The sequence below is a fragment of the Cydia strobilella genome, chromosome 17 (assembly GCF_947568885.1).
Source record: "Cydia strobilella chromosome 17, ilCydStro3.1, whole genome shotgun sequence".
NCBI lineage: Eukaryota > Metazoa > Arthropoda > Insecta > Lepidoptera > Tortricidae > Cydia > Cydia strobilella.
Genome location: NC_086057.1, coordinates 10,808,979 through 10,831,854, shown reverse-complemented (window position 1 = coordinate 10,831,854; position 22,876 = coordinate 10,808,979). Strand labels below are relative to the sequence as shown.

At 36.5% G+C, this 22,876-nt stretch overlaps 2 protein-coding genes across 2 annotated transcripts in view; one reads left to right on the top strand and one right to left on the bottom strand.

The window, feature by feature from the left end:
- Positions 1-7,005, bottom strand: part of LOC134748739 (dmX-like protein 2) — an 86,344-nt gene extending 79,339 nt beyond the window's left edge. The window contains exons 1-2 of the mRNA XM_063683515.1: positions 6,741-7,005; positions 4,700-4,900 (exon numbers count right to left, since the gene is read on the bottom strand). Coding sequence (XP_063539585.1) covers positions 4,700-4,900; positions 6,741-6,827 — 288 coding nt within the window. The 5' untranslated portion in view covers positions 6,828-7,005. The remainder of the gene's footprint in view (positions 1-4,699; positions 4,901-6,740) is intronic.
- Positions 7,006-8,867: 1,862 nt separating this feature from the next.
- LOC134748873 (endophilin-A) overlaps positions 8,868-22,876 on the top strand; it is a 60,009-nt gene continuing 46,000 nt past the window's right edge. The window contains exon 1 of the mRNA XM_063683701.1: positions 8,868-9,044. The gene's annotated coding sequence lies outside the window, so the exon portion shown is untranslated. The remainder of the gene's footprint in view (positions 9,045-22,876) is intronic.

Sequence of the window (22,876 nt, the reverse complement as noted above, 5' to 3'; positions counted from 1 at the left end):
AGAAATTCGTATTTATATGCAGCAAAATACCTACTCTTTATTCAAGAATAACCATGCCAAGAACAACATGAATGGCACTAACGACCTATACATGTATACAAATACAAACGATACAGTACATTGTGCCGAAAGCCGGTATGAACTGCAATAATAATGACCGCATAACTAAATTGCTTAATTACCATTATCAATTATATGTGGCATCCGTTAAGAGGCAATTGAAGACTACAACATACTACAAACATTTATCCTAACAAAAAAAGTTAAAGGATAAAACATAGTTCGCATCGCATTTGACACTAGTAGTGGAATCTGAAACGGTGCCAAGTTGGGAACTAGTTTTTCGACATTAAGAAACAATTTATAGTTACACGAATGCATTTTACGCTCGAACTTCTCCTGGTGCAGTCGAGATTAAAACGAAGAAATATCCAAATTACAACCTACCCAATTTGTCTGCTGACATCGGAAAGTTATTATTTATTATTATTTACTAGCTTTTGTCCGCGACTTCGTCTGCGTGGACTTAGTAACAGCAGCTAAATTATAGCGCCTGGATAAAGTCTCATGGCAATCATTCAATTTGAGCATGCACACAAATTATCAGGCAACTCATTAATTATCTCAATTCCACCCCGCTTTTCACACTCTTAAGGGATGATTTCCGGGATAAAAACTATACTATGTACTTCTCGGGAACTCAAACTATCTCTATGCTAAAATTCAACTATCGGTTCAGCGGTTTAAGCGTGAAGAGGTAACACACAGACAGACAGACATTCGCATTTATAATATTAGTATCGATTTATGTGTAGTGACTTTAATACTGATTTTTAACCCCCAACGTAAAAAGAGGGGTGATAAGTTTTATCGCTAAGTGTGTGTGTCTGTCTGTGCCTCTGTGGCACCGTAAACGGATGTACCGATTTGGATGCGACTTCTTTTAAAGCAGGCTTTCTAGCGGAGGTTCTAAGTCATGATTTATCAAAATCGGTGCGCCAGTTTAATTGCGTTGGGGTTTTTTAAATTCTTGAAATTTTGTATGTGTAGCTACCGGTAATGGAGTCCATTTTCAAACAGTATGAACCGGACTTTTATAATTTTAATAGCAGCAATTAAAATAGATTAGCGGGTATTAAATCCGCATTTATATAGAATAGAATAAGATTTTTATTCGTAAGCACAAACAAACAAGACATTACATAATATGAAAGAAAACATTAAATAAGATTAAAGTGCCACGAAATGGCCTCATCTCAGCATGTTGCTGGCATATACGTCCTAGTAAGCCCATAACACTTGGCAAACTAACCTTTAAACTTTAAAAGACTTCTGAAAGAATACGACCGTTATTGTTTAAAAACATTTGATAAGGTAATGACTTGCAGCAGATGGCTCGCGGCACGCTTTATCTTTCTAGATCGTTTACGTCTAATGCAGACAAACCATTAGCCTACTAAATGAAACAGGCATTGAAACAGTACCTACTACCACTCTTAACTGATCATTTATGGACTTTATGCCTTTGCAATAAGGCTTACGTCTTGTCAGTCAGTGTATACGCGTTATTTTTACCAATTCGACCGCGGAGTTTTATTGCTTTGGGTTTCGTCTGGGAAGCATGGAATGAAGGGTTCCCTCGATAAATAGAGCTTGTTAACTGTATCCAGTCGGTACAACACCTGGCTGAAACTATAACAGTTTCAGACATATACTCGTGTAGATTACACACACCGCACACACGGTATATTGCGTGCGAACGATTAGATAATTATTACCTTATCTTAAGGTATGAATGGCAGAGATTTGTGATAGGTTATTCTTTAATAATTAAATTATAATCTTGTCATAAGTCGGACTAACGGTTGTTTTAGAACTCGGTCCGAATGCGTATCTCTGTTATTATTGTCTCACATGTCTGACTAGCTAGCCAGATTCAAACTTTATGTTTAAAATTTTTAGCTTGTTAAATAGGTGAAAAGTAAATAGTTATTTGTCATACAAGGGTGCAAAGTTGTATTTTACCCGCGAGTGTGGAATTGAAACACGAGCAAGCGAAAGGATTCTATAGTTGAACCACGAGCGAAGCGAGTGGTTCTAAAATAGAATCCTGAGCGTAGCAAATGTTTCAACACACGAGAAGTAAAATACATTTGCACCCGTGTGTAACACAAAACTTTTCACCCCACTATAGCGAGGAAAGTGCAACATCCACAGGCGTTAGATCATCTTCATCACTGAAATCACTAAATTTTTTTACGATATTATAACAAAAAACTGGAAATTCTGTATTTTTACGTGAGAAGTTTTTAAGTAAAAATTTTGTTGACAATGTTGACATTTCTGACGTATGAAATGTCAATGATGCGTTTTGAAATTGCATCGACTCAACTTGTGCGTTCAGAATTATATTTAACATCATTATTAAAAAACAAACGTTTCTTATGGAACTTTAAGGTTTATGACATAAAATCATTAAATAAAGCTAAATTTGGTATTTTTTTTTATTAGATTCTCAAACCATTTGTTTAATGATAATTAATATTAAACAAATCATTATTATGAGCGTTTTACGTTTTGTTATCTGTCAAGCTACTTAAACATGCTCCATCCAAGGTCAAATTACTTTCCCCACTAGTGGATAAAATGCGTTTTTCCCCGCTTGTTTTAAAGGATAAAAGACAACTTTCCGAGCTAGTGAGGAGATATTTCCGAGATATTTCCGTGGTGGCACGAGTTTAAGTACCGAACTTGTAATCGATAAACTACTCTCATCTCAGGGTTAGCCCCTATCTAAGGCCCCTATCTATTTTATCTTAGGGTAAAAAATCACTTCGCTAATGGGTCGCGTAAGGGAAAGTCGAAATGTGGCATTGGATGGAGCAGGTCAGGTGTATTTTGACCTATGTCAAGTGACCTAGGTGTGTAAAAAATTTAATTAAAAATACTTAGTGTAGGTAATTAATATAGCTTTTATGTTAATGTAACTAACCATATATGGACTTATGGGTCTGAAATAAAGATATATTTAATCTTTTAATTTACTTTTTTAGCCAACATGCCAATCGTTAACGCTCCGTAGCGTAGCATAGTCATCTTTCTCTATCAAGTATCACTCTTCCTTATTAGTGCGACAGTCGTGCGTTTCGTTCGCTACGGAGCGTAAAATTATTGGCATGTTGGCTACGTACCCAGTAATCTTCGGTCTGTAGAACAAATTGGCCAGATTGGCGTGCATATCATGTAAGAGAATGAGAATTTGTTGACTTAATAAACGCTAACGTTTAGGGATTCTTGGGCACCGTAGATGCTTCACAGTTTCACACAAAACTGTCACTGGTTGCGATACCTAAGGCATCCATCCATCGGCGTCTATTTCCATGGATGTCTGTGGTAATGGTCACCGTGAACGTTACAACTAATTGCTGTCTAAATGTCCACGACAGAAATGTGCTGACAGCTTTTATCGTTGGCAGCTCTTACAGAGTTCACCCTTTTATCGAAACATTTCACTTCGAATCGTAAATCTTTCAGTTCCTATAGATTTATGTCGGCAAATAGGTATCTTATAGATGCGAATTGCCGTCCAGATATATTCTAATATCTAGACTGGACTTACAAACGCCATCCACATTATTATTTTGCCCATTTTGCCACGGCTTACTTGGGGACCTCGGGGTTTGCTCGCAACCTATTTCCAAGAATTGATATAGGCACGAACGACTACGATCATAGGAAAACGACTGCGATCTGATCTGATCGCCTTTAAATACAGATGAGAAACTAGGGCTTTGGAACTAATCCGATTTGTTCATAATGTTTTCCTTCACCAAAAAGCGTTTGGCAAATATCAAATGATATTTCGGACATATATTTCAAGAAACTCATTGGTAGGAGCTGTAGTTCGAACCTGCGGCCTTTGGTTTGAAAGTTGCACACCTTACCGATAGGCCACCAGCTTCAATTCTTTTCTATTGATATGATATGAATAATTTAATTTGTTAATAGTAATAGTAGTACAGCAGCTGCAAAATTGCATGGACACAATATGAATAAATTCATTCATAAAGTGGCAATTTTGCGGCTTGGAACATAATATGAAAAAGTCCCAGTCACAAGAGATAGTGACTGGGAAAAAGAACCAAACCTACGAGATCGACACACGCGTACGACTAGCCTGGACAGCCTATTCCAATCTCGAGTTTGCCTTCAAAATGAACCTTTTAAGGACGAACAAAAAGCACGCAAATTTGACCAATGTATCCTGCCTGTTCTCACTTATGGAGCTGAAAGCTGGGTTTTCATTTTCACTAAAGACATACTACGTAAATTGAGCGATGTCCAGCGGGCGCTAGAGAGAAAACTGGTGGGGATCACATTGAGAGACCGTAAAACGAATGAGTGGCTGAGACAACAGAGCAAGGTCACTGATGTTGTAAAACGCGTAGCCAGCTAGCCAGTTTGAAGTGGGAATGGACTGGTCATATAGAACGAAAGACCGCCTCGTGGAGTAAACGACTACTCGAGTGGCGACCATAGAAGAAAGAGCGTCCCCAGATGCGTTGGGACGACGACATCAAAAGGACTGCGGGGAAGAAGTGGCTCCAGGTCGCACAGAACTGTGACGGATGGCGCAAAATGAAGGAAGCCTACACCCGAAGGGTAGAAAAGGGCTGAAGAGAGAGAGAGATGTACTTACGTGAGTAGTAGCAGCACTATGGATCAATGGTGTTGGCTCAAATATACAGACTTCAGCACCATACGCCGCAGCGATCTTTCCAGTGTCCGTACTGCAGTCCAGGGAGCCGATACGGATGTAGCCATGGATAGCTCCGGGGATAATCTGGACCCTCTCAAAATTCGAAGCTAGTATCACAATGTTGCAGCCCGCAGCATAAGCCTGAAAACAATATTGATGATACAGCAACTGATTTGAAAACCACTATGTTACAGTAAAACCCACTTCAGAATAATTGCTAATGCAAAATTGTACTTTTTATACTGAATTTTTACAAGTATTTACAAAGGCAAAGGTTATAAAAAAACCAGACCGGAAACGTGCGAGTCGGACTCGCCCACCGAGGGTTCCGTACTTTTTAGTATTTGTTGTTATAGCGGCAACAGAAATACATTGTCTGTGAAAATTTCTCTAGCTATCACGGTTCATGAGATACAGCATGGTAACAGACAGACGGACAATGGAGTCTTAATAATAGGGAGGAGGTTTTTACCCTTTGGGTACAGAACCGTAAAAATCACACAGAAACTAGATTATATTTGCAAGGGCAGAATCCAAGCAAAAGCAACAAGGTTTGATAAAAAAATCACGAAAACATGTCTAATTATCATTGACTACCCTGCATTCCACTGCAATATAATTTTGGCATAAAATAGCTAGTGCTACGAGGATTTTAACCTTTCGTATGCGCTGCCAATTGCCATATAAATAGCAATCGTGACAACTTCAAGTTTAAGTTGAATATATATGGAGCAGATCTGCTACTAAGCATCCGAACGGTATACAAGTATATTTTCAGTTAATGAGGTAAACCGGTAAAACTTGCATGATCGTCAAATCTACAGTGGCGAATTTATATAGACTACGGCATATTCAGTTAACTCATGAACATGCTGGGACACTACAATTTCACACAAATGACTAGTTTGTAGATTGGAAGGTTTATTCTCGGGCCGCCAACCATACAAAGTTACAGCTAAGGACATTTGAATCTAGTTGTATATTTAGTTGGGTTGAACTTCATTCGTTCCAAAATTTTCGAAATTTAAAAAGAATAGAAATTATAATTTGTTTTATTTTATGAAAGTTGAAATTCCATTGATCAGAGTGTACATCTTAACATACCATTGGGCGGCACAATGTTTATATGGGTTATTTTGAAATATCTTAAATATAGGTCTATTGTATTTTAGTATCCAAAAGGTGTAAGCAAAACATAAAAAGGCAAGTAAATGTAAGATACATTACATAACCATACATGCTTAGAGGCTAAATACAAAAGTATTTTGTAGTAGACATACAATGCAAACTATTGTTTTATATCAATTTCAGGCATGCTTAGGACTTTGATTTTCTAATTATTTAAGTATTTAATTTAAAAATAAAATATTTTAGTATTTAAACTAAAATGAACAGGATTCTTCTAAGATACACACTATTACAACTATACAATGAAATGCAAAAAATGTATAATGCCTAACAATGAAGTATATTTGTTGTAATATGACATACTTATCGTATTTTAAACAAACACCAGTAATAAATTAAAGTGTTATCTGTGAGTGTTTAGAGACTATCTACAGCAAGTACAGATTGTTAGAGATAAATCATAATTAACCAAGGTTCAAGAATAATGGTGTGAACTTGAAATTAAATCAACAAAACCATAATAACAATGACAAGCAATGTAACTGATCACCTTCAAGGATAACAATGGTGTCTACAATAACATTCTTATTTAAATAACTGTAGCCAACAGATGCAAATTAATGTTCAAGGAAATCATCTTACTCTTTCATGAGGCCATACTTACTGGCCGCAAGGCACTAGAATCCTTCTAAAATTGTTTCATTACTACCAATGCACAATATAGTGCTTATCAATCTAGGCTAAATTAGATTTTCCTGTTAGGACCATTACTCTATTATTACCTTAAAAGATATCTCATCACAAGATCTAGCTTAATAAGAACTGTCATTTAAAGCTCAACCACATAACTTACTGTGAATGGGATTCCCTCGACTGAACCCACAGCAAAACATTGATCTCCTGAATTACAGGCTCCACTTAATACTTGGTGACAGTTCATACTGAACTATTTAACTACAATTTCTTCGCTATAACTTTTCCACACCACCAAAAGTCACTAGCATATCTTCAATGTAGTAAGACATAGCTGACTAAACATACAAGGAATCTTCTCAACATTTTAATATTTCTTTAATGACGAATATTACAAACGAAATGACACCATACATCGAACGTGAGAGAATGAGTAGAATGACGTAGAGTGAAAGAAAGAGATAAAAAATAGAACACGTTCATATTTCATGAACTCTTTAATTTAATTTATTTAAAGAATAAATACGTTGTGGATAAAAATATAATGTAATAACTATCCTCAAACAATTAATTAAATAAATTGTTCTTATTTCAATAAATTACTAAAAGAAAGTGTGTGAACATAAAATGCACCACATTCTGTTGGAAGATAAAATAATGGTTTTGGAACGGTCCTTGTAACTAGTGTTGCTACAGTAAAATGTAAATCGAGACTTTTAAGGTTTTTTCAGGTTATTTCATGACCCTCATAATAATAACTAGATGTTTCATATACTTATTTAGGAAAAACTATTCTAGATATGGCAGACGAAAATACATTTTACAAATCCAAACCGTGACGTTAATGTAAACTGTCTCAAATTTCATGAGTTGTTTTTTTTTAGTGAAACTTTTACTCTATCGCCCCAATTTTTTTGGATTGTCTATCAGCATGTCGCATTACATAATTAGAGCATTAAAATACAATACAAACATTCTTTATTGCTCACCAATATAAAAAAGAAAATAACATACAAATTAAGCACTTCAACTATGGTAGACAACAGGCGGTCTTATCACTAAAGAGCGATCTCTTCCAGACAACCTTTATCAGTCAAATTCTACGGTCAATGGCAAATAGTCTTGTCATAACAGGAAGTTAATTTTCACACACGACTTTTTGGTTTCTAACGTCACGGTCAACGTCCCAACCCAACGGTTAGCTACTCGCAAGAGTCGCAAGCGTGTAGACATCTCGAAAACGCCAATGATTTGGATGGATATATGTTGTCTGGAAAACCAATAAAACGATAATTATAGGTACTTGGTGGCTCTATACATATCACAATTTGGCTTTTAGTTATAGTTGGCCACGCTCCTCAAGTCTCTCCCACAACTAGGACATTTGTACTTTTCTTTTCGTTCCTCGATGATTTCAGCTGGTAACTGCAGCTGGTGTTTTTATGAATATTTAAGAATTGCTCTTTATGTTTGATTGCATATTACATCCTAATAAAAATGATAAGAAATGATTCTAAAGTATAAGCAAAAATATTGCAATAGGTTAAAATCCGCGTGAAACGAAACATTGAAATCGCGCTTGTTAAAAACATTTCACGAGCGCAACTTCTAGAATAGGGCAGTATATAGTTTGTCAAAGTACTCATTTCAAACATAGACAGAGAGAATCATACTATCTTTGTCTTACACTGGTACTAGCACCCAAAAGAAAGGGATGAATATAATTTTCCTGGTTGTTACTGACTGACAAATTGGTTTGACCAACTATAAAAGCATTTAGGGTACTTTCATATGTACAAGGAGGGGAAGGTAGAGCTCTGACTGCTCTGAGCAGGGTACACGAGAAATAGGGCCCAAGAAATTGCGTAGTCTAAACGGTACGGTTTCACAATTTCGTGACAAATATATATGCTGTGATACTTTGTCTCATTCTTACTTATCGCTTCATTTCACTCTGTTGTGCCAATAAATTACAAATGCATGTGGAGCCCTTTACACTATTTGTCATATTTAAGACCTTTTACCTGGTTACACCATAGAAATATCACCGACATAGAACGTAAACGTAACGACTGCAAATTATGTATGACAGTTTAATTCACATGCGTATGTTTTCACGAGTTGCCCTATTTGACAACTTTTAATATTGTTATTGTGATTCAAATCAAGTTAATTAACATTTGAGTACTTTTAAATATTATTTTTTTTTATTTTAAGTAGGCCAATAAAATCATTTAGAACTCGGCGGATGTAAACGTGAAAGTTACATTGTATCGTCTGATTCGTCTGAGAGACGAAACGAGATGATAGTCGGTTGACTGTTTTTTGTGTACGCGTATTGATTATCGCGGAATCCGAAAGAAATTAATTTACGGAGACTTTAGTTAAACAATAGTGGAATTTGTGTTTGTGTTATCAGCTACAACACCCATTAGCTCTTTGCTGGAATTGGATTGTGAAAAAGGTAAGTTATATTAGGTAGTCTGTATTAGCAGATTATTCATTTCTTTCCACTCTCGTTTTTAGTAGAAAGTTAGCCAGTAAATTGCGAAGTATTACAAATTGAAATAATGGCATAAATAATTGAATAATGTTAGTATTGATATGCAGGCAGTTCAAGTTAGTGATAATAAAATTTGAATACATGGTACAGATTTAAAGGGTTATGAGTTGGGTTTATATAATTAATATTTCACTAACAGACAGTAATTTGTGAGTACACCAAGTAAAATTAAGGCAAATTTAAATTTGATTATTGTTATTCATCTTAGTTTAGTTCTTGTAAGACAACTATTGGAATACCCCGTACTTTAGCTTAGATGACCAGATAATCTTTTGTTTTATTATAGTATTTGCTTTTAACCTCTTGTCTGTGTTTGATAAGGCTGCTGACTGAATTTCTAGTCACTTTTTGTATTTTTTCAAAAAAAAAATTTTCCTGGTCTATCAATCACTACCGAGGTTTGAACCTACAATTTGTGACCACCACACAAACCTCAGACATCCATAACCCTCATGTTAATTAATAATATCCATGACCCAATAGCTATTTTTTAACATGTTCGCTGCAACAATTAGTATAACTCGTAACTAACCATACTTTGTCTGTTGGCCTGGTGCAGCAGTGAACATGTAAAGTCTCTTTGCATGTTCTACCGTCTGTACAATGGGGAGTGTTCCGAAGAAACCCACGCAATACTGATGGCCAGGGGGCGCCTTAGCCTTCAGTAACAAGTGCATATACTTGGAAAATTTCGACCTATGCCACTGTGGCCCAGTGGCCGAATGGCACAGGCACCTGCCGCGATAGCAGAGGACGCTGGTTCGATTCCAGCCTGGGGCACTGGAGGCCTTGGTCATGTTTTCTTAGTATATGACATTTATTTCAGTTTATGTCTACAAACGTTTTACATGACAGCTGCTCCTTACAAAAACGGACAAGTGCGAGTCGGACAGTCGGACTCGCTCACCGAGGGTTCCGTACTTTTCAATACCAATTTGTTGTTTTAGCAGCAACAGAAATACATCACCTGTGAAAATTTCAACTGTCTAGCTATCACGGTTCATGAGATACAGCCTGGTGACAGACGAACAGATAGACAGACGGACAGAGGAGTCTTAGTAATAGGGTCCCGTTTTAACTCTTTGGGTACGGAACCCTAAAAACGAACTGTTATAGGGACTATCATTCGACGCGAGAGGTATATTCTGCTGACTAAAACTAGGTTAAATTTGTGATGATCCAATCCACAACAAATATTATTGTAAAACATTTTTATATTGTATTATTGTAAACAATTATCAGTTCAATTGTCCATACGTCTGTTCAACTAAAAACATTGTTGCTGATTAATATTTTATCTTTATGAGTAATTTTCTGCTTTGTTTGTTATCATTTTACGTTCATTCACGCGATAACTGCGATTCTCTGGCAACTTTCCAACAATTTTGTAGTTTTATCATGAAAGGAACATTTGTTTTTCTAATTCAGTCTAATAACTCAGCAGAAGGAAAAGACAAGCAAATAATTAAAACTGTCAATCAATATGACATCGTATTCGTTCACTACTTAGTAAAGTCTCAAAAACGGGTCTCTATTGTTTGACATAATTATTGAAAGTCATAATGTAATGATTGATTGTATTTGTATCATTAGTCATAATTTGGTTTTTCTCAGAAACGCGTAACTTTTCAGGATTGCCATAAAACAAACCTAACCTAACCTATCTATAGGATAACCCGAGGAAAATCCTAAACAGTTAACGGTTTCAGAATTATGACTAATGATAATATGACAATCGTTACATTATGACTTTCAATAATTATGTCAAACATATATTTTGTAAAGGTTACCCCCTAATGTACAATTTATCTTTTACGGTAGTTCCAATGCAACACTGCTCATCTCATCAAAAATCCATTCCACTTTACCCCAACACCCGTAACGAGATCGATTGACTCTATTGAGTTATCTGCGACTTCTGCGAGCGTTAAAACAGATGGTATTACGTCACAGTGATAACTCATATTACAAAGTTTTAGGATAATTAATACAAAACACATGAATGCGTACAGGTAATTGACCGCCAAAGTAGCCAAATATATCGTTACAACTTTTGTTACTTTGTGTTTGTGTGTCAATAAAAAATACATAGAAATAAGGATGCGTCGAGATACGTTTGGCCACTACACTATCTATTTCATGCTCACTGTACAACAATAATATTAGGAGCGAGCGCAACAGTACAGAAACGAGACCTGTCTTTGCCGTTTTCTGGTCTCTGGTGCAATTGTGCCAAACTACATTTGGGTGCATTAAAACGGGCTCAATTGAACTATTCTGAACCTTACTGCTATTATTAGTATGAATAGAGTGAATTGCTTGTAGGCAAGGCGCTGTTCATGATGTCATCCATGTTTTTTGCTCACACAAGGTTAAAAAGATTATACATGTGTGTTAAGGAATTATTAAGGTGAATGATTTTAGACACTAGTGATACCCAGAATATCTACCTGTTTTAGAGTTCCGCTGACCTTTATGGGTCTTGGCGGTGAAGAGCCTTATAATAGTTTTTCGTTTGGCAACCTTTGTAACCAACCAACTTACGTAACCCTGAAAAACCACATTAAAGGCCGGCAACGCACTTGCAACCACTCTGTTGTTGCAGGTGTCCTAGAGGGACGGTAATCGCTTACCAATCTTACCATTAGTTGATTTGTCTGCTCGTTTGCATCATATATCATAAAAAAATCTTAATAATGGTTAACCACACGTTAATTTATATATTTTTGATTATCATTTTATGGAATTTCAGCCGTTCTTTTTTCTGCTGTCGACTAGGGACCTACTTATTTCTTGACTGTAATTAAAACTCCCGTGAGCCTAGAACTTGGAACTTATTAATATTTAATATTATTTAAAACTTATTTCTGTTGTATAAGATCCGGGGAGATCTGTAAGATTAAGAAAATCGTGGTTTATTCTTGCTTCCCACATAATAACGCTCAATTACCCCATCAGCTGCATAGGATTTTGAAGTGTATATACTGTATATGCAGCTGGCATAGCAGGTACACACCAATGTGTCACAGATGTTTTCTACCTTATACCATGTCGCATAAAGTCTGTTTTTGCTTGATGTGAAACTAATACGCTTGTATTGTAAGTTTACAAAGTGCACTCGACACGCGGGGGGTCTCTATTTATAGTAATAAGCCCCCCTGGCGTATTGAGCGGGTGGTTAACAGCACTTGCTCGCTTTTAAAATAGTACCTTTAACACGGAATGAGTCCAGACCAGAGTAACTTGGTACAATCGCTGCGAGTGTCACGGTCAATGTCACTAGAGAGCCACATGCTAGCTGCTTTTGCAGTGTTGGCGACTGTAGGTAGGTACATGACGTGACGTGCCGTCAGATTCAGATGATACATTAGATTAGTCAAGACAAGCGCCACCTGCTTGTATTTAGTATAGTATATTAATATTACATACTTCCATGTGATCTGAGACTTTATTTACTGGCTGGCTGTATACTATTTTTCTATTCGACGGAGCCGGAAAGCTCCAACTTCATTTAGCGCAGCATGCCGAAAGTCGACACTTTTCGCACAGATAACAGAAAAGGTATTTTCATAGTATGAGGCTGTTATAGTTACTCTGGTTTTAATGTTCTCTGGGAAATCGGTTTAAAATAACTTGAAAATGTTTGCGCTCGTAGGCAAAGTGACGCTGGAGTTATTTTAATTGAATTTACCCATTATCTTAAAATATCCAGGCAGTTCACTTTAAATTATACATTCGATAACTATCGGTTAAATCTGCAGCTCTGCAGGCTGCAGGTGCTACTGGATAGTAGATATTATAAAACATAAACAGGTTAATTAAACATTTTATTATTTTGATTACAATCAACTGATATAAAATATCATTTACGAACTCATAAATGATATTTTGTTGTAAATAATGTTGTCAATGTCCAAAATTGCTAACAGTTGCTATGTTTTCTGAAATATTTTTCTCACTGCACCCACGTTCGTGAATTTCTGTTTTGCTCTATGGTTGACTGGTAGAGAATGCCTTAAGGCATTACTTCCGCCATTTGTACTTATATTTATTGTGCAATAAAGTTTCAATACTTAAAATAATAAGTAAAATATCTTTATGACAACTAATAGTAATGTCAGGGCTTTCTGAGCTTTGCTCGGAAAACATATACTCATAAAAACTCAAAAATGCGCGTATTCCCAGAGATAAGACCTAGCTAGATCGATTTTTCGATCCGAATACCCCCATATAGCAAATTTCATCGAAATCCTCCTTCAACCTTCAAGAAAAGAGCGTATTACCATCTTAAAGGCCGGCAACGCACTTACAACCCCTCTGGTGTTGCGGGTGTCCATGGGCGGCGGTAATCGCTTACTATCAGGTGATCGGTCTGCTCGTTTGTCTCCTATTTCATAAAAAAAAAAATCGTTAGAGCCGTTTCCGAGATCCCCGAAATATATAAATATATACACAAGAATTGCTCGTTTAAAGGATAAGATAGTGAAAAATAAATACAAAATTACAGATGATATAAAATATATAAAAAAACACATTTTTATCAGTTGTAGTCGTGTTTCTATGATAATGGCAAGCATAACAAATCACATAGGTACCTAACTGGTGCGTAACTTTCAAATTTCGTAATGTAATTAAATATGCGAAAAATCGTTTTTCACTGAACGGTTTATGGTTTTGCTGATAAACACGATATTAACCACGTCATCGTAGAAACGAAAGAAAGTCCCTTTGTCGTATTAAGTACCTACTCTTGTTTTCTTGAGAAGTTTTAATTACTGTGATTACGATGTCTAAACTTGAGTCTAACGAACCCGCCACCGCCATACAATCGAAGTTCACGCGGATGTAGAATTAATAAAAATTAAACAGTAGTACGAGTATAAATTGATATAAATACTACCACAATGGTATCTTTTTAACATTGGCAACATGTGCGAGTGAGACACGGGGCTCTGGTTTGCTATCTCATGTGGACCGTTTTCTCTAGTCTGGTAGGAACACCTTTCTGGCTCGGTGATAAGGTTCAATTTAGTATGGCAAAAAAGTGACAGTTCGCTTTACCCGAGGTATAACTTCATGTCGAAGTTACGATCTTATTTTAAAACGACATGCTGAAATATAGTAAAAGTTTTGTATGAAAAACTTTTATTCGCTCTATTTTATAGACTCGAGTTTGCAATATTATTACGCCCCGAGTTACACACAATGTTTTTCATCACACTTGCGATACAAAAATGAAGTATAAAGACAAAAAACTGTTAATTATAATACTAGAAACTTCTTAACTCCCTAGGGAAAACCCTTTTTCTATAGTTCCCGCTAAGCGATAATGAAAACACGATATAAGGAGTCCGGTGTTTAAGCGCTGGATTTCTGTTCACATGGATCAGAACAGAAAATGACTGAACTAGATTAAGATTTATTTTTAACATGACTGGCACCCCTTTACAGTGTCAATTAGTTTTTAAGTAGTATTTAATTTTGTACGGAATATGGGTAAATGCCTGAAATAAAAGCTTTTTATTTATTTATAAACCTGCGTGCAATTCCACAATTACTGAGCGAGTGCGATGAAAAGGGAAATAATTCGGTTGCTTCGGCTTATAAAGGCAGCCATAATACAAAGAAAACATAAACTTTGTTTACCTGTATTTTTATACATCCTCTCCTTTGAAGGTGTTAACATGGGAACATCCATTAAAGGTTTAATGGTATGTACAACACGCGCCTGGAGATGCATTAGAACTCTAAAATTATAAACTTGATTTGACATTACTTACAGTGCATCTCACTCGTACTTATAATATCGTTGATTGCTGAACTTCGGGGCCAATCAAAATGTCATTATTAGGAGGCCGGTCTCGATTTTAGTCGCAAAAATGTAAAATTGATAGATTTAGTTGGTGAAATTGTACACCTTTTGTAGCCTAATTGAAATAACAAGTACTGACAACACTTCCGTGAGACATAGACATATTAAATATATTAATAACGGGTCACTCACGTGTTTTAAGTCGAAAACGCTCGACATGTTTCACTCCGTACCGAGGAGCGTCATCAGGAGCTTGCGTCGACGGTGACGGACCGGCGCAGACACAGGCGCAAGCTCCTGATGACGCTCCTCGGTACGGAGTGAAACATGTCGAGCGTTTTCGACTTAAAACACGTGAGTGACCCGTTATTAATATATATTTAATATAACAAGTACTGGTTTCTATTAGCATGTCTTCTTATCTTGCCTTTTATCAGATCAATTTTTTGAAAACAGACTCACTAAATTAGTAATGATTTTTTTTCTGATGGCCGTTTAGGTAAACGCGCGTAAAGCACTGATTTTAAATACAAATACAAATACAAATGTTTATTTCATAGAATATGGTACAAAGATGGTCAAATTACAATAAGTGCGGCATATTCTGCCTCTATCGGCGTAGAAATATGTATTACTTACAACTAAGTTGCTATACCTACTTGATTATTACTAACATGCATATAATATATTTTAATATTTACATATCGAGATTTTACAAATTTTATAATTACCTAGGTATTGGCACAATAGTAGTTAAGTCAGGAATCAATTACAATACATTAAAATTATATTACAACAATAAAATAATTAGTTTATTAATAATTAAGGAACTCATTGATCGAATAAAAACACATGTCAAGTAACCAATCAAACATTTTTTTCTGAAATTTAAGAGTCTGGTAGATATTCGAGATACGAGCAAAAATCTGAAAAATATACCTTCAACCCCCCCCCCCCCTACACCCTTAGCTCACCCCCCCCCCCCGAGGACTTTTAGTATGTTCATCTGGACACCACAAGGTACAACTATACCAATTTTCAAAACTACACGAATTATTTCCGCAGATTTCTTTAATTTTCTTGGGTTATTAGGGAAGCCCGGACTGTTATTATGTAGCCCGCTAATGAGTATAATAAATGTGCTAAATAAGCCTACAATTTGTATAATAAAATCACTTATTGTACAAATTGTAAGCGTATGATATTGTAAAATAAAATAGAACAACAATCGAAACGTCAGACATACATTATTTGATCATGAACTTACAACCTGAAGCCCGTCACAGACGGAGCGAGAATATACCAAGGCATCTTCTTGCTCCGTCTGTAGCTCAAGGCAATACTAGCAAGGCATGTTACGATATATTTTACGTACTATTTGACAGAGTTCACACACGAAGCTATAATAACTCAAATTAGCCCTAATCTCCCATGTGACCTGTAGCTGGAACAGTCGGAATGAAGGCATATAAATATTTAACCAAGGTTTGACTCACCGTTCCATTCTGTCGGACCCTAATTCAGTTCCATTCGGTCCATATTTAACTTGGGCCATTCAGTATTCATGCAGCAAGCAAGTGCCCGTTGGTATTCCGTGGAGATCTTGTGTCCGAAAGTGGAGGTCGTAAAATAACCCTTAGTCGATCGTAAATGTTTCAATCATTCAAGTAAAGGCAGACGGAAAAGACAAGAGTAGGACAGTTCAGTCACTTAGATATTGACAAACAACGCACAGCCTAAAGTTTAACCTTTCGAGACCCGAACCCATATTCTAGTAAATATACCTATGTAGTAAATACGGGTCTCGAAAGGTTAAGTTTAGGCCCTAAACAATCCCGAAACCGGAACCGATCGAAACCGTTGAAATCGTTGGCAAACCGTTGGTTGAGGGCAGCGAATGACTGTTCGCTGTGGACATCCTTGGGGGAGGCCTTTGTCCAGCAGTGGACGTCTTTCGGCTGACATGTCCTAAACAATCGTGGGTAAAATTAAATTATAAACATCTATTCTGCAAATGGAGCACAACGAAAGGATTTCTTAAAATCAATACGTAAAGGGGTGATTGGGTTGAATTGAAAGGTACTTAAGTATTTCTAGGCGGACGAAGTTGCGGGTGGAAATTAACTAATTGAATTATATAGACTCGGAAGTTTTAGCAATTAAATATCTGTAAGCATTCGTATTACCTCCACCTCCATATTAGCTCTTATTTATGAACTTGTTTTTTCCTTGCTGCCGGTTATTCCCCCATCCTATTGCAAGCTCCCTGTCTAACAATCGTTTCACGTTTGAAGATTATAAAAAAAAAATCGTTTCGTTTTTCTTCGCAATCTTGACTATAGCGATCTATCGCAGTGAAAGTAGACGGCAGACAGTCGGGCGTCGTTGACGACTTGTCTCGTGCCAAGATCGTGCCATAACGCCCACGCCACTAAAGAAGGGCGAAATGTAGGTCCAGACCTAAATATAGATTCATATGACGTCATCGTCACCCTTTTAAGACCAAATGAGAGCGCTAAGCACATACAGAAGCCTAGGTTTCGCGGATCGGGTCTCGATTGAATTATTTAATCAATTTATTTAAACTTGAAACAAAAAGATTACGAACAAAATGCTTAAATCATAACACTTTGTCACCACAACCTTTTGTCGTAATAAGATAAAAAAAAAGTCGAAACCCCCCCCCTGGTCTCTCGTGTACAGTCGGGTTCATAAATAAATATGTATACATCTTTTCACCTTATTGCAATGGATTAAGGTAAAGAAATATATACATATTTATAAACTCGACTGTACTTCAAGATTGCGATACATGGAAAATGGACTATTTTTTTTTCTTTTTGTAAACTTTCTTCGTTTTATATTTTGTTACTGGAATTAACAGTCATTAAAATTTGTGTAGGTAAGTATATTAGAAGAAAAGAGCAAATCCTCCTTTGACGAACTATTAAGTACACGTATTCTGCAATAACGTAGTAATCATAGGTATTCTTAATTGGCATTTGAATTTCAGCTAAAGCTCATATCATAATTTTCAGTGTTAACTAGAGCGTTGATAAGAATGATAAGCCAAATTGGTTATTAATGGGGAAAATGTTAAATGAAAGTAAAATGAACACCGGGTGCGGGGTAAATCGTTACCGGAGTAACCGGAGACTAGGGTCGAGGGACGGCTCGCGATCCATATTTCTGTAAGAGCGCCAACACACTGGCGATTTGTGAGCAAGGTTACTGGGGGTTTAGCAAAGATGATTATTAGACAAACGCCAAACGAAATGAAAAAGTGAAATTTCTTGACATGAAACCCCACGTGACAATTTTCATATAAAAATAAATAAAAAAATAAAAATAGTTTATTTACCAAAAAATTATACATTGTTTTATTATCCTATGATCTCCACACTAGGCTAGGCCTGTCTTGTGGAGTCAGTTGAGACAAATCCAATTTTTAATTAACATCTTCCTACGCTGAAGTTTTGACATTGTGCTAATACAAGTTTCGACTTGTTTTCTATCAACGATTCCCATCTTGGCTATACCCTCTATGCTTGCAGTTGCAGTTGTGCAGAAAATGCCGCGTGGTGTTTCGTGAGTTATACTCGAAATCTTGATGCAGACGACATGTTGAACAGTCCTACGCTTTCACTTACTATCAGGTGGTTAGCAATATCTGCGCGGTGGTTTTCCAAATTAAGGTATTGGGCCGAAGCAAGTTTAAGTTTTCGATTTTTACCTAACACTAACAAATCAGTTGCATGCAGCTGATGCAGCTGAACCTATAACCATGCTGCAGTTAACCTTGTTGCGTTGCAGTCACGTACGTCATACAGTAATATGGTTGACCACCACCCACTAACTTCTCGCCGACCATCCGAGTTAAATAATTAAACTGATCTGTACTCAGTGTGCTACAGGCACACTGAGTACAGTCATCGCGCCGTTAGCAACTCGCTCGTATAGCTCCAGTGTGATGCGCTTTTAGTACACAAGATCGACGCACCCCTGACACATTGACTCACATTCAGAGGGGTCACTTTGCCGCTCACACGTCCATGATTTTTCCTAATATGTATATGTACAGACTTTTTTTAATTTTACAAACTACGGTATGACCAGTATGGCTTGTAGAAAGTGTAGAAACTGAGCTGCAGGGGGCAAATGCAAGGTGTTAAATGTACACGCATGTCATGTGTGACGTTTTCAACTAAAAGGTACCACATTGTCGGTTGTCGATAAGGTTGATTTCAAATTTAAGCTTTATGGAAATAGCGTCTTATTGACAACCGACAATGAGTACCCTTTTGGTTGAAAACGGCACATGTACTCATGTACATGAGTACATCATGTGCCGTTTTCAAGACCTACACTCCATTTTGAAAACCTTACACCGTAGTACTTAGTCGTAGTCCGAAACAATGCCTCAGCAGACAGACCATAGTCTTCGAAGAAACAAATTCTTACGCTGGTGAATAAATAAGTAATACGCTTTATCGAACTTGTGCAAATTCAAGACGTTTATCTAAGATTTCAAACCTCGAGTGACTATCGAGTTTTGGAGGAGTTTTAATCACGTTCCAGTTTCCAACGACTTGAATAAGGTGTTTTTTTTATGACCGGCAACATCGTAAGCAGAATATTTAGGTCATATTACGGTTATTGAACGACTTTATTAGGAGTCTGATATCCTGAAAAAAAATGCGTTTTGTTTTGGGCTAATTAATTGATTATAAATATTATAATATGATCATAGTTTAGGTTTGTCAACATTTTCTATGAATGGGACATATTTTTTTTAGAGCGTCTATGTGAGAATGTCGCGGTTCGCGGTCCTCGTAAACGTTGAATAAAGTGAAGATCATAAGTTTGTAGCTAGTCTACCTCTAAAGGTCAAGTTATATTAGCAATGACTTCACAGCCGTGATAAATGTTTCGTGAACTGTTTCAGCAGGCAGGAGGGTGCGCGCGCACCCTCTTCGATCCGAGCCTCCCATTTGAATGAACTGACGGTCTTCACTGAATTGTCAGCTTCGCGCCACACGCGTCCTTCACGCTGTATTGATGACATCTTTCATTGATCTTTACCGTTGGTTCTATTTTTTATCCCACTGATAGGCACTAGGCAGTCTTTGATAGGCTTTTTCGATATGTATGTTCATTTCTTTGGGATGCATAGACGACTTAAAGGATTTGAAAGTGTAAGGTGTCGTTAGATTAGTCTTACTCGTAAATCAGTCAGATTTAAGAACTCTTTTAGCAGAGTTTTTTTAGCCTTTGTGTCCCATTTCTGGGCAAGTACCTTTTCCCGTTTTATTAAGTTTCATCTGCTCCGTTATTTTTCTGATATATTTTCTGCAAATTGATTCAAATGTGACCGATTGCCAAACTTACTACGTCTAGTAACCAGGCGCACAGACTGACCCTTTTTAAGGTTTCCTTACGTATAACCACAGGTATAACATAACCGACATTGAGATACCAATCCAACCGGTATTCCTCAAAGCGCGTTCCAGGTATTTAATTTAATAAATAATAATTCGCTCCATATACAAATATGTGATCCTGATTAAATTATTTATGTTCTATATTTGGATCATTTGTATGTATTTAAGCGATAGGATATGATGTTTGTTTTGTAGAATTGAAAGAAGAAAGAACACGTGATTTATATTTTTCTACAATTTTTTTAGTTGAGTTGGTAATTTTATATTCTATTTTCTATCCTCCTTGAGCCTACTTATTTCAAAAGTAAATTCCAGACTCATGCTACAATATCGTTATACCTCCCTTATTCTTAGCCCTTAATCCTCCTCACCTGCCTTAAATACCTTCTCACCGCGCCGGTTTCATGGCTTATTCATTCCTTAGCCGTCGAGTAAATTCTCTGGAATTCCGTCCGTCTCAATATTGAGTAAAACTGTAATTATGTACTAACATTACCGCAGTTGCTGCGTCACTCTACAACTTTGTAACAATTGACAACCTTTCATGTGCTTCTGTAAAATGTTGGCTGTTACAAACATATGAGTAAACAGGTATATTCAGCGCTAATCACGATAATGTGATGTGGAAAGGAGTCATCCATTAATTACGTCACACGAATTAGGTTGTTTGACCCCTCAATTATCCAACCCCTAAATTAAAAATAAAAATATAATAAAATTAAAATATTAAAATATTAAAAGTACAATCCAAACTTAAATTGAATTACTCCCGGCTAGACATTGGAGGTGCAGACCACTAAAATATGAAACTCAACTACTGTGTAATACGACTATACAATATTAATTATTCATATCAATCATAACATATACCATATTCCCTATGCGATTCGACACCGGCAACGGAGTCGTAAGTCGTAACTGAGGACCCGCCTCGAGTACCTATTTTTATTATTTAATTTTTCATTATAAACTGACCGGCGATTGACCCTAGCCATACTACCTACTGCTTATACGAGATAGAGAGGCAGATAACGAAATTTTTATTTTCAATTTCTCTTAGGCCCTCTGTACCCGTACCATGAGTCACTGACATTGTCAAAACTGACATATATGCTATCAAGAACGTAATTTACTTTCTCGATAGCGTTTATGTCAGTGCCAAACTGGTGGTATCCACACTGATCGTGCATCACAACTCACGGGAATAAATTATACTAACGAAGTAACAGCACAATTATGTCGTCGTAATTCAAACTCGCTTAATTCACGCAAATCACGCAAATGGTAACGGAAACTGAGTTCTGACAGAACACACTAAGCGTCAAATGAGCGAGCCTAATTTTGTAGGCTTAGCCAATTTTGATAGGTATTATGCAGTGGAATTTAACGTGTATGATGACTGTATCATTTCAGACATATTATTATTTAATCTTATACCTTTAAACGAGCAATTCTTGTATATATATTTATATATTTCGGGGATCTCGGAAACGGCTCTAACGATTTCGATGAAATTTGCTATATGGGGGTTTTCGGGGGCGAAAAATCGATCTAGCTAGGGCATCTCTTTTGAGTTTTTATATGTTTTCCGAGCAAAGCTCGGTCTCCCAGATATTAAATAATAACATTACACCAGCAGGGTGTTTTTATATTCCAGATACAGACTAAAATGACAGATTGATTGGACAAATTGGGGCAAACGACCTGTCATTTTAGTACCTAGCTTACCTGGTATATAAAAACAAGGTTTATCACATTTTGATCTGTTTCCCGACTTCATATCAAACGTGACTGTGCTAGACATGCAGTTAATCGTTGTTTTTGGCTATCTGGCACAATACATATTATTTAATGATATTTAATTTAAACTTCGAAACCACATTCGAAACCCATGCACCCGGTCGAAACCCAGATGAAACGTAATAAATAGTAAAATAATGAAATTTAACACGTTAATATCATTAAATATGTGTACAAAACGCGAGTTCAATGTGTTACACAATATATATTATTTCTATGATCTAGTAAACGTTTGATAAGACACTGTAGTGTAGTATCACGCGCCAAATCAGATCAAACCAAGGCATGCCTGATAATTAGGTGGGCGTAGAGACAACTGTTATCTGTTTTGTACGATATAGATATATGACAAAAACGTAATGTTTAGCAAATCTCTTCATTGAAATACTAATGCTGTCATTAAACAATGAATAGGCACGTGAATGATGCAAGCACAGTGAATAACCCCAATTCGTGTTTTGGATGTAGGTACATGTTTTTAATTATCAAATAAACACTACTTACTGTCATTAGATATTTATCTATCGGCGTCTTATTTGTATGACAATAGTTTTCTCAGCCTTGTGATGTGAACGTTTTTAATCCTATCACGCGAATAGGTATTGTACAATCAAAGCATTTATTATCGACACGAACAGAGTGCTAAAATTATGTATACACGACCTGCCATGTTGCCCATA